General features: G+C 40.0%; 1 protein-coding gene and 2 long non-coding RNA genes across 3 annotated transcripts in view; 2 read left to right on the forward strand and 1 right to left on the reverse strand.

Moving 5' to 3' along the window:
• Positions 1 to 1136: 1136 nt before the first annotated feature.
• On the forward strand, positions 1137 to 1948 carry LOC107835184 (uncharacterized). The gene is made up of 2 exons (XR_001661012.1): positions 1137 to 1314; positions 1445 to 1948. It is a non-coding gene; the product is annotated as an uncharacterized LOC107835184 (long non-coding RNA).
• Positions 1949 to 3941: 1993 nt separating this feature from the next.
• Positions 3942 to 8507, forward strand: LOC107835185 (uncharacterized). Its single transcript, XR_001661013.1, has 2 exons — positions 3942 to 5021; positions 7059 to 8507. It is a non-coding gene; the product is annotated as an uncharacterized LOC107835185 (long non-coding RNA).
• Positions 8163 to 11975, reverse strand: part of LOC103132632 (lanC-like protein 2) — a 16865-nt gene continuing 13052 nt past the window's right edge. The window contains exons 2-4 of the mRNA XM_007544433.2: positions 10289 to 10465; positions 10123 to 10195; positions 8163 to 8835 (exon numbers count right to left, since the gene is read on the reverse strand). Of these exons, the coding sequence (XP_007544495.1) occupies positions 8759 to 8835; positions 10123 to 10195; positions 10289 to 10465 (327 nt within the window). The 3' untranslated portion in view covers positions 8163 to 8758. The remainder of the gene's footprint in view (positions 8836 to 10122; positions 10196 to 10288; positions 10466 to 11975) is intronic.

The following is an 11975-nucleotide window of genomic DNA, read 5'->3' on the forward strand; positions in this document are numbered from 1 at the left end:
TATTCTGCTATTAGAGAAGAATAATCTATTCCAGGTTTGAAGAGTCTAGGTGTTGTAGTTTTTTTAATTAGACTATGGCGATCCAGATGCAAAAAAGTGGTAAAATCAACATTTATTGAAGTTTCACAAATCAGAAAAAAGTTTCACAAATCCCAAACATGATTCTAAATATTCTGCTATTAGAGAAGAATAATCTAGTCCAGGTTTGAAGTGTCTATGAGTTGTAGTTTTTCAATGAGAGCAGTTTTAGTAATGAAAGAGGTGCCAAAAATGTTAAAAATCAAACTTTATTGAGTTTTCACAAATCAGGAAAAAGTTTCACAAATCCCAAACATGGTTTTAAATATTCTGCTATTAGAGAAGAATAATCTAGTCCAGGTTTGAAGTGTCTAGGTGTAGTAGTTTTTAAACTAGAGTTGATTAAAGATGTGGAAAGTAGCGAAAAGTAGTGAAAAATGCCCTTTAGCTATTGGAAGCTAGAATTGGAAACCAACTTCAGCTTCGTTAGTTAGCTCTGGTTAGTTTTTTCTTCTGTTTTATTCCTAAGTTGCTTGTCACAACCATGATGTGTCAACTCCATAACTGACAATTTTCAAAACTTTGATGAAATTTTGTGAAATAAAAGTTTAATTTTGGTAAACTGTAAAGATTTCATGGACCTGATGGGTTACAATATGGCCTCCTTCAGAATAACGTCATATGAATTGAGGTAGTTTGGCTTTTTGTCAACTCCGTCAGAGTTTCTGTGACTCTTTCAGTGAAATTGTTGTCAAATCTCACTTAATAGTGCAGTTAATTCATTTTAATGTATTTTACAAAAATTGCATTACTTCACATGTATCAAGTTTTTCATTTTACTCACTAGTTTGTCACCACCTTCAGTTCTGTGTCAACTCCGTTAGATGGACTTTTTGTTGTTTTTTGTTTTAAATAATTCTTTTGTTTCTTGAGAAGCATTTGTCTGTAAAATGAGTAAAAATATCATTTTATATTTATTTTTGTCAGATGGTGATGACAAAGTTCTGGGTCAGGTCAATTAAAAATGTAATTTTTTAAAAGAATTTGCAACTGGGAGCCTGCACCTTAGCATCTTTACATTTCCTAAACATTATTTGTCATATTTGCATACATAAGGTTGAGAAATAATAAAAAAAATAATATGGGAAAATTAAAACCCATTTTGTCCCTATTCTCAAGAATCACTGATATATTAGAACCAGTCTGGTTGCGGATGAATCGCCAGTCGTCTGCCTAACTTCCCCCTCCTGATCCCTCCATGGATTCTTCGAAGATTCAAGCTCCAAAAATGATTATGTAAGTGTTAATATCTGTGAAACTCCACATTTCTGTAATGGAGGCTTGTTGGTAGTGTTGTAGTAAAATGTATTCCTTCACTCCATTCCTCATTGTTCTGTTTTTTGTTTTTGTACTACACTGGCTGTAGTACTCAGAGACTGAAGACTGTCCGATGCAGTAGAGGAGCATGTTGGTGTCTCCGGCCAAACTTCACGAACAGCCCAACAACCTGAAGACAATCTGTTAGTGACTGGACATCTCTCTGGTGGAGTGCAGAGAGGATCTGTCTCTTATGAACAGAAACAGAAACTGGATAAGAAATTATGGATCTGAATATCAGGTTGGTCTGTTATGTAATGTACATATCTGGCAATCTACCTGTTAAAAGAAAATGTACTCTATCAAATATTACATGAACTGCATGAATTGATACAGGTTTTACTTTCTCCACTTTGTACTTTGAACAATTTCATGCATATGGTATTGAAGAAAAACGTATTAAGCATACTGCATTTTGTATTGCACAGCTGATATGTCAGACCCTTTAATAAGCAATATGTGAATGAAAGCGACATGTGAAATATGCACATTATTCCATGTAATATGTTTTGTAATTACGGTGCACGTTTTGAAATAAATGCATTTGAGAAAATTATTGCCTCTTTATTAAATGTTTATTTTCCAAAGAACTTTTAAAAGTTCAAAACAATATAGTACCTATTTAATATTACAAATAACTCTTAAGAAGTTAAAGAAGTACTCTGAGAGAGTTAATATTAAGATCTAACACTGAATTAGTGTTAGTAAGTGTTAAATGATTAACTCCAGCAGATTTGATATTTGACACTTTATTAGAGTTGAGGTACCAACTCTCCAAAAAGAGTTAAATTAACACTTTCTGGTGTGGACCCATATAGACACTTTAAAAGTGTTGAAATCAAAGCTGACAGTGTTAATCTGGGCCTCCTGGATTTGCTGTGTACTTTTAGCCATTTTGTACTGTCTACTTTTTGCTACTAATGGTATCTTGGAGGCTAAACGTCCTAGCTGGACTTATTGTTCAGTATCTGAAGTTTTTTTTTTCTTTACATACTTTAACTTTTCAAAATTATGTTTTGGTTTCAAATTGTATTTTTTTTTGTATTTTGTTTTTTATGGTGCAAGTTATGCAGCTCTTTCTGCTCTGATGCCCAATCTTGGAAATGATCTGGGTCTGTTACCGACAGACACGTTCCACTGCCGGCCTTTAAAAACTGTTATGGCCTGAGATCATTTGTCTACATATGTTAGTATTCCAACATACAAAGTCAATCTCAACATGGGCAGCATGTTGCGTGCACCAAATCCATTCTGTAAATTGGTTTGTTGCGTCTGTTCATGTGGCGTGATGTTTGATATCTGTGTTTTGTACATTCTGCAGTACAGGAATCTGCTGTAATGCATCATGCTGAGCCAGGCCCGATTTCTTCTTTCCTTGTTTAAAATAATTAAATAAATCAATAAATTGATGTGTGTTGACATGAAAAATGATCATAGAAATGATATCACTGATAACCTTGGAGAAGCTGAAAAGGTTTAAAAACATTCCCGCGTGTTCTTCTGTGGGTTTCCAGTGATTCTAACACATTTACACTGAGCAGGGAAGTGTTTTATTTTGAAAAATGCTTAACAGGATCTGGTTTTGCATTTTGTCCTGTCTTGCCTCCTGTTTTCAGTTCAAACAGCTGTTGTAGTTATTGTCTATTTGTTCAATAAAAACAAGACATCTGCTCAGATGTCTTTGCTAAACATTTTGTATTCAGTTCTGTTGTGATTCCAGAAGCTTTCACGACATAACATCACAACCAGTGAGGAAGTAACATTTTGAGCAAGAACATCAATCTGAGAAGGACTGGAGATTAAACTCTTTCCTTCCTGTGTTTCTCTGAGACTGAGGAAATTAAACATAGAACAGATTCTTTAAAATTAGTAGCAACATTGTCTGATCGATCTACTACAATGAAATGTTCTCTCAGGTTTGTAGTGATGGAACAGTAACAGTGGGGAATACTGTTATTGTTTCACATTTAATGTCAGCACAAGGTCACAAAGTGGATAGGACTGGCTTCTTTGAGTAAAACCATTTGAGTCTAAGGTAGAATTAAATTTAGCCCTTCACCCTCAATGTCAGCATGAATGTTAAGGCCTCCAATATAATGATCGTGTTTAACACTAAACTAGACTCAAAAACATCTGATCAGTCAGTGAACGTGGGATAGATAGACTGATTAGCCACTAAGAGGTTAAAACAGTCACTCTTTGGCCTGGTTAGCTAACCATATTCTTAATAGACACAAAGCTGCTTCAGTTCTAGCAGCTGATCACTCGTTCTGCAGTCCAGTCTTGTCATGTGAAGCTAAACTCTTGTGTGTGCGTATGTGTGTGTGTGTATGTTTGCAGTTTCCCAGCAGCCAGGCAGCATGCAGGGCTTTGGGGTGAACGGGATGGCTGGAGGTGACCCTGGGATGACACTGAGCCAGGCTACGTATCGTTCACAGCCCGGCTCCACCCAGATGATGATGTGGTCCTACCCGCCACCTCCGTCCTACTGCAACCACCCACCGCCACCTTATGAAAAAATCATCCAAAATGACAACAAGAAGTAATGTCTTCAAAAAGCTAACCTGGTGGAACATGAGAAGGGAAGCAGGGTGATGGAGACAAAGTGCAGCTAAAGCCGAGGAGAACAAGGACCAGTCTGCTGTTCGCAGGTTCATGCTAACCTACTGTGTGTGAAGAGTTAATAACACAGATCCGTCGTTGAAAATAAGCGCAATAATAGACCCACACACTCTGGTTCTGTTCTAGTTCACATTAACACACAGCCTGACCGGAACTCAACTCACTGTGTCTGGGCAGAGAAAGTCATGGACGGTTACTATGGATTAAAATGTTGCAGAAATTGGTCCCTCTCTACGGAGCCCTCCAGGGGACATGTGGAATTTTTTTCTTTTGCGTTCCCGCAAAAGTATTGCGAGGGAACGCAAAAGAAAAAAAATTCCCCATGTCCCCTTGAGGGCTCCGTACCGTACCGTACCTCTCCACCAAGAAACATTTAAAAAAATTAAAATAAACTGGCAGGATGGCACAGGTTTCCCAGCATTTTAATGCAACATGAGCTTCTTTATGAATAAGTTATTGATGTATTTTCTTTGTTCATAGCACAGTTATGTGATGACTTGATGTGGTAGTTAGTGACTAACATTAAGCGACATCCTAGTGGTGACCGCGTGCAGCTCAAGGTGTGGTTGAACTCATTTTCACTCGAGCATCATTTGGATGGAGTGGTTCTGTCTTCCTGTTATATTTTCCATTTGTTCAGAGAAATAATACAAGAAACTTGTTGATTTGAGCAGCGATTATTAGTAATTGTGATCCAGTTACAGCTTGATGCTTTCTTTCCTAGTTTTCAAAAACTAAAGCTTAAGCTTAAGCTGGAGTTCTCTTATCAAGCCCCTGAGGCGAGAGGGGGGCGGGAGGGGGGGCAAAATGGGAAGAGGGGTCACTGTGTGCCCAAGGCTCACTGGAAGTGGAAGGATGTGAGTTATAAGTTAGGCCAGTTTATGAGTTCAATAAAACCTTTTGTCTCTTGGCTTTTTGGTCTTCAACAACACCCTCAACAGAAAAAACAGCTTGGCCACTGGCAGGAATTCTGACTTTTATCCATTTTCCTTAAGAGGTGTGAGGTGAACAAAAAAGATTAAAAAAAAAGGAAAGGAAAAATTTTGTTGCTTACCTTATGACAATGTTTTAAAAAGATAGTAATACAGGTGTCAAGAGGAAGGTAAATAAATAGAGCTGCGATTAATCTTTACCATCTGTGCAACATGACCTAAGTTTAACATTTCTCTTTCCATCCATCCATTCGTTCGTCGGTCGGCCGGCCAGCCTTAAACACTGGGAGACAGAACCAGCTGCGTCATCTGCAGGAGAACGCTAGGCGTTTGACAGCACAAGCTCAGCTGATCCTCCTACCTTCCAGGAAGTTATTACAACTGAAATAAATGTAAAAAGTTGCAGTTTCTGTTTCTAATGTATTTAAACAACTAATGTATTTAAAACAACTTTGAAAACTGTGAATAAGGCACAGTAGAGCTGGTATATACAAGGAAGCAGACTACATTTAGCTAAACTATATTTCTTTATATTTAACCCTGAATGAATAATTGTTGCAATGTGTGAAACAGAAAAAAATACAAAATAAGTAAAAATTTGACCAACATATTTTGTTTTCATCAGATCAGTTCAGAAAATAATGGAAACTGTAAACTACTTTCTTGTTTCAACCAGCCAGTCAAACCAGGCAGCTGGATGTTTGGATGTTTAAAAGTTGTTGTTTTTTGTTTTTTTTGTAGTTTGGAGAATGAAATGTCACATCTGGAAATGTGACTGAAAAGTATTGCACAACTATTTTAACAAGATTTCTGTATTACTGCAAGATGTTTTTTCAGTCTGATTGAACAAACAACACAGGCTCCTTTAAAAACCAAACACAATCCAAATGCTCTTTACATAGTGAGGACTGATTTACAACACTGGACATTATTCTCAGATTTCCCCTCCAGTTGTGCCAGTTTTACATTTCCTAAAAACTAAATGGTTGTTTCTAAACCATTTTTACCATTACATTAAAATGCTGATGAAGCTGCTTCCTTACAACAGAGGCTCCATTTTCACAGAATATAAAACATTAAAACAAAGCAGTTGTGGCTTATAAAAGCCTCACAGCTGATGGTGTCTCAAATGCCTCTGTGCACGTCTCTCTTTCTGCCCTCTGATGGAACAGCAGTGAACAACAGCAGAAAAGACTTGCAGTGCAGATCAGTAACACTTTGTGTTGTAGTGAATGGTGAGTATCTGCTGTGAGCAGTTAACATGACCTGGTACATCTTCATGTCAGAATGTGACCCAGTTTGTTTGGTGTCAGTGAAGTTGTATTTTTATCGGAACTATGCAAAAGCAGCAGGAAGCGGCAGATAACCCGTTGGTCGCCTGGGTTCTTTCTATTTGTCCCTCTCTCCACTATCTGCTTTCAGGCTTCCAGTTTATATCAAACTGCTATATGAAGGGAAATGTGTAAATAAACATCACTTCTGATTAAAGTTGATTGTGACTCCTGAATTTCCTTAAACTCAACATCCGTTGTTGATTATTCTAGTATTTGTGCATTCAGGCTGCAACAAAAGAATGAACTGGAATCCTGGAAGGACTCAAGTTTGGGAGCTTAACTTCTCCTGACTTCAAGAACTCCATGGTCATAGGTTGCTATGACCATGGACATCACTACATCTAAAGTGATTAAAACCTAACCATCATTGTCAAAAAAAAAAAAACGTAAGACTGATCATGTTTTGTTTTCAGAAGCATATGGATATGAGGCATATGTTGGAGCATTATGAGATAAATGATAATGTAATATTAAATCATTTTGTTTTAGATGTTTGTAAACATCTAAAACAAAATAGGAAGAATATTGTTTTATGCCTTGAGATAAAAACGATTGTTTTATCTCAAGGCATACTTTTTTATATATCAAGACTGAAGCTGCGTGTCATTGTTTATCTCATTATGTCTAGACAAAAATATGTTAATCAGACGCATCAGTTAGGTGTGTGTATGGCCAATTACACAAAATATCAAACTTTACAAACAAAATCCAAACCTTTACATGTCTAATGCAACTTTAAAAAAGAAAGCTAACCAACACATTAAGCTTAGGAAAGAACTGTGAATTTCCCCAATGCAATGAGATTCCTCTTAAAATCTCAGCATTTAATGCACATTCAAGTGCTGTCAGGATTTGTGCAGCTGCATGTTTTCACACTGCAAACCAAGACACCAAAGTTGCTCAAGTGCAGACTGATCTGGTAGGAAGCTCATGAAACCAATTATGTGAATAGTTACCAAATCAATTAGCCACAAGTGGAAGCTAAAGGAATACAGCGTAAAGTTATTTCTGCTTTTCTTATTTGACTCCAAAGATCTAAGATGCTTCGGCAGCACTTCATGTAAAACTGGTTCAATCATTATGGTGGGATCAAGTCCACAAGTTGAATTCCTCACAACCATAATGTTTGGTGTTCAGTGTATTTATCTTGATATGAATATGAACTTTAGGGAATAAGACAAATCTATTACAAACTTAAGAGACGTATCAATCAATCAGCGATTAGAACTGGCCATATTTTTCCTAACCAACTTTATTTATGATTGGACATGTATTCATTAAAAATAAGATATCCTCACATTGTCATTCCATAACCCCATCAGCAAGGAATTTGATGCACTTTTTGTTAAATAACAATGATAAAGCAGATCATAATGATTTAATGACTACTGCATAATCTAATTCATTCATCTTTGTTTTGTTCCATACTTTTGTCTTCTTTTTTTGCATTATAGTCCTTAGGAAGAAATATCTGAATCTGACTAAATTGGAATTGGTCAGACCTCAAGGAAAACTGGAGTCTGCCCTGAAATAACGACATGTTTTGTTTTTCAGAAGCATATGGATATGAGGCATATATTGGAGCATTATCATGAGGTAAAGGAGGTCAACGCTGTAATATTAAATCATTTTGGCTTTTCTCATTTCTTTGGCAGAACATTAGCTCATCTGAACTTCCTCCCAGCTGTGTGACATTAAACACCGAGTCAGAGCTGCAACAGCAGCTTACATTGAAACACCACAGAGGTGCAGTCAGGCTGCAGACACACCAAACAGGAAAAAGCTTCCCATGATATCCAGCCACTCTTCAGCCTGGGATGATGGGGAACCGGTTCCCACCGCAGGATCAGAGCACCATCCACAGGAAAAAGCACTCGCATTGATTCTTCAATCCACATATATTGTTTACAATTATGAAATCAAAGATGACACTTTAGCACATTTTGACACACATGGAGAACTGAATGGATCCTTTTAAACACTACAAACAGAACATGAGACACCAAGTGCTGCAATAATGAACATGCAGAGGCATTTTAACACCTGAACAGCATCACACCTCATTCTCTGTGCGATGGGGAATGGATTGGAGAAGGTGGGCTGTTGTCTCTGTCAGCTGACAATGAATCGTTCTGAGTGAGGAGGTTCTTCATGGAGTCCAAAACACCACCGGACAAAAGGGAAGAGTGACATACAGGTTTCCAGAATCCTTCCTGTTGCTCATCCACAGAATAATAATCTGACAGGAATCCCCCCTTCTATTTCCTTCCCTCCCCCTGAAACCCCTACCTCCTAAGCAACAACATTGATCATGCTGTTAAACCAGGAATTCTTCAGAAACAACTGATTTCACTGAAATTCAGCTGCCAACAGGACTGTTCTGTCCAAAGCAACAACAAAGTTGTCCAAATACTGACACCTCCCTGACCACGCCATCCCCATCTCTTGCCGTCCCCCCGATCGTCAGCTGGAAGGTTAAAGCTCAAAGGCAGGGAAGCTGGAGGTTTCAGGATTGGCCATCTCCGACAGGTAGTGGATAGTTCCTGCCATACCTGAGAAAAGAAACATCATCATCACTTCTCTCTCTGCCCATACATTATACAGCAGTGAAGTTCCACCTGTCTTCACATCTCACCCAGAGTTCTGCCTGTTATTGTATCTGATCAGAAAAGAACAATCTGGACAAATCACTACCACATAATTACAGGTCAATCTCTGAACTTACATTTATCAGCAAAATTATTGAAAGAGCAGTGCTCAGTAGAAAACAGGTGAGCCAATCAGACTGCTGAGGCATTGAGGTGTTAAAGAAACAAGTTGCTTTGGCTTGTCTACATTGTTGACAAGCCAAAACAAGATCAGTTTGCTGGCTAATCAGCCACAATAAATCCATGACCATTAAAGCAAGTGTTGGTACTCTTGGCAGTGTTGGAGTGGCTAAGTCCTGCTGAAAAATGAAATACCCAAATCCATAAAGACTGTGGGCAGTCTCTATGTGCACCAACAGTCCCTGGTAGGTGGCTGTAGACTGCCAGAAATGTAACAAAGTTACTGATCTGTAGCCAAGAAGCTCATTGTCCCTTTCAGGAAACATGAAGCACCCTAACACACTGTCCATCTGGTTGGCTTATGCAAGGGTTACTCCCTGACAACCGATCCTATTGAAAAACAAGTAAAGTGACATTTCACATGATCTGGGTAGGGATTTCATTTTACAGGCAGGACTTTTCCTGCTCTGTTTCCTTTTCAGTACTAAAGTTCAGGCAAACTGAAAGGCAGCGGCTACTGAGGCAGCTGACTAACTGGACTTTGTTGGATCAGAAAAGTAAAGTAGACCAAGTGTTGCCAAGTCTATGACAGTGGTTAGGAAGACATGATCCTGCAGGGATTCCCCCAGAAACCCTGCTGAGCCTCCTGGTAGGGGCACCAGGAGAGTCCACCAGTGGCCCACCACGTTTATATGATGAAAAATTTTAAAAGTTACAAAAATTCAGAGGTGGAGGAGCAGGCATCATAATCTCAAAATAATAGCATGAGGCCAAGGAGCAGGTGCACAGATGGAGCAATTGATGCCAGCCTCCTCACACACAGTTAACTATAAACTTATAATCCGTCTTTACTGTTACTGGTTTATAAAAAAAAACTATTTAAATTAAACAAACCACACTTGGCTTGGTCAGGGGGCAAGCCAAGTGTGGCCCATCAGGCTGATAGTACAATGGGGGAAACTTGATCCTGGCCCTGGAGGAACACCACCAAAGCAGTTTGCTTTGGTGGTGTTCCTCCAGGGCCAGGTAAACACAAGTAGTGAGGTAAACACAAGTAGATAGATGTTGTACCTTCAAACAAAGAGTATGGTCTGTCTGGGATGCGACAGCCATGAGTCCCATAGTCCAAACACCACTCAGCAAACTGGAAAAAAGCAATCACACCACCAGGTCAAGAGCTGGTCCAAACCCAGTCACCATGGTGAAGCTGAGCTCAGTTCCTGAGGCCCTGCCTTACCTTGCACGCTCGATACAAGAACTTTTTCTCCTGTGTGAGCTTATATATGGTTAAGAAGGCATAGCCGTTGCCGGCGGTCCCATGGCAGATACCGTAGCCTTTCCTTAGCAAGCCCCGCTGCCAGATGACCTCAGCACAGTCTACTGCCTCCTTCAGGTATTTCTCCTCTTTGAACATCTGCAGGACACAGTCAGGGAGAAGGAACATGAGTTCATCCTGACAACTTCAACCCAACGCAGAGAGGAACCACCATTTAGTTGAATCAACTGTTCAATAACATCTTCCTGCCAGGCTGGCAGTGTTCCATTTCACTCTGGAGGACAGAAAAGCAATGAGCTGACGCCGCTGCTGCTCTCCAGCAGGTGAGCAGTTTGTAAATATATCCGTCTGGTTTTTACTACATTTAAAGTTGCATACATACTGTCATAGAAGACAATTAAAACACAAAGTCTGCTGTATTTTCATTGCTCAAGCACATTATGCGCATTTTCTGAAAACACTCAGTTGCATATTACAGTTATAACTCAATATTGTACAGCATGTTACCTTCATTTGTTTCTTATCTTTGCGTGAATCTACGTGCTTCGATTGTTTCTCATTTTTCTGTTGCATCTGAGTTTCCGCCGTTGTGAGATAATAAAACATGTTATATGATATGCTATTATTGCAAAATGGCTAGATATCAGTTCTCTAATCAAATTGTTATGAATTATTAATTGTAGAATGAACAATAAACCTTAGGAAAACGATAGAGGTATTTTATCCATGGCTGTATGTCTGCATAGGTCTAAAACTTAGAAGTAATTACATTTTGTCTTTAATTTACACAACTATTCCATCCATCCATCCATCCATCCATCCATCCATCCATCCATCCATTTTCTTCCGCTTATCTGGGGTCGGGTCGCAGGGGCAGCAGCTTCAGAAGGGAGGCCCAGACTTCCCTCTCCCCAGCCACTTCTTTCAGCTCCTCTGGGGGAAACCCAAGGAATTCCCAGGCCAGCCAAGAGACATAGTCCCTCAAGCGTGTCCTGGGTCTTCCCCGAAGCCTCTTCCTGGTGGGACGTGCCCAGAACACCTCACCAGGGAGGCGTCCAGGAGGCATCCTTACCAGATGGCCGAGCCACCTCAACTGGCTCCTCTCGACGTGGAGGAGCAGCGGCTCTACTCTGACTCCCTCCCGGAAGACCGAGCTTCTCACCCTATCTCTAAGGGAGAGCCCAGCCACCCTGCGGAGGAAACCCATTTCAGCCGCTTGTATCCGTAATCTCGTTCTTTCGGTCATGACCCAAAGCTCATGACCATAGATGAAGGTGGGAACGTAGATCGACCGGTAAATCAAGAGCTTCGCTTTTTGTCTTAGCTCTCTCTTCACCACGACGGACCGGTACAGTGCCCGTTTCACAGCAGACGCTGCCCCAATCCGCCTGTCATTCTCCCGCTCCCTTCTTCCCTCATTCGTGAACAAGATCCTCAGATACTTAAACTTGAGGCAGGACGACCCCCCTGACCCAGAGAAGGCACTCTACCCTTTTCCGGCTCAAGACCATGGCCTCAGATTTGGAGGCACTAAGTCTCATCCCGGCCGCGTCACACTCGGCCACGAACCGCTCCAGCGAGAGCTGCAGATCACGATCTGATGAAGCCAACAGGACCACATCATCCGCAAAAAGCAGAGATGCGATCC

Source organism: Poecilia formosa, unplaced genomic scaffold, assembly GCF_000485575.1.
Source record: "Poecilia formosa unplaced genomic scaffold, Poecilia_formosa-5.1.2 Scaffold1172, whole genome shotgun sequence".
NCBI lineage: Eukaryota > Metazoa > Chordata > Actinopteri > Cyprinodontiformes > Poeciliidae > Poecilia > Poecilia formosa.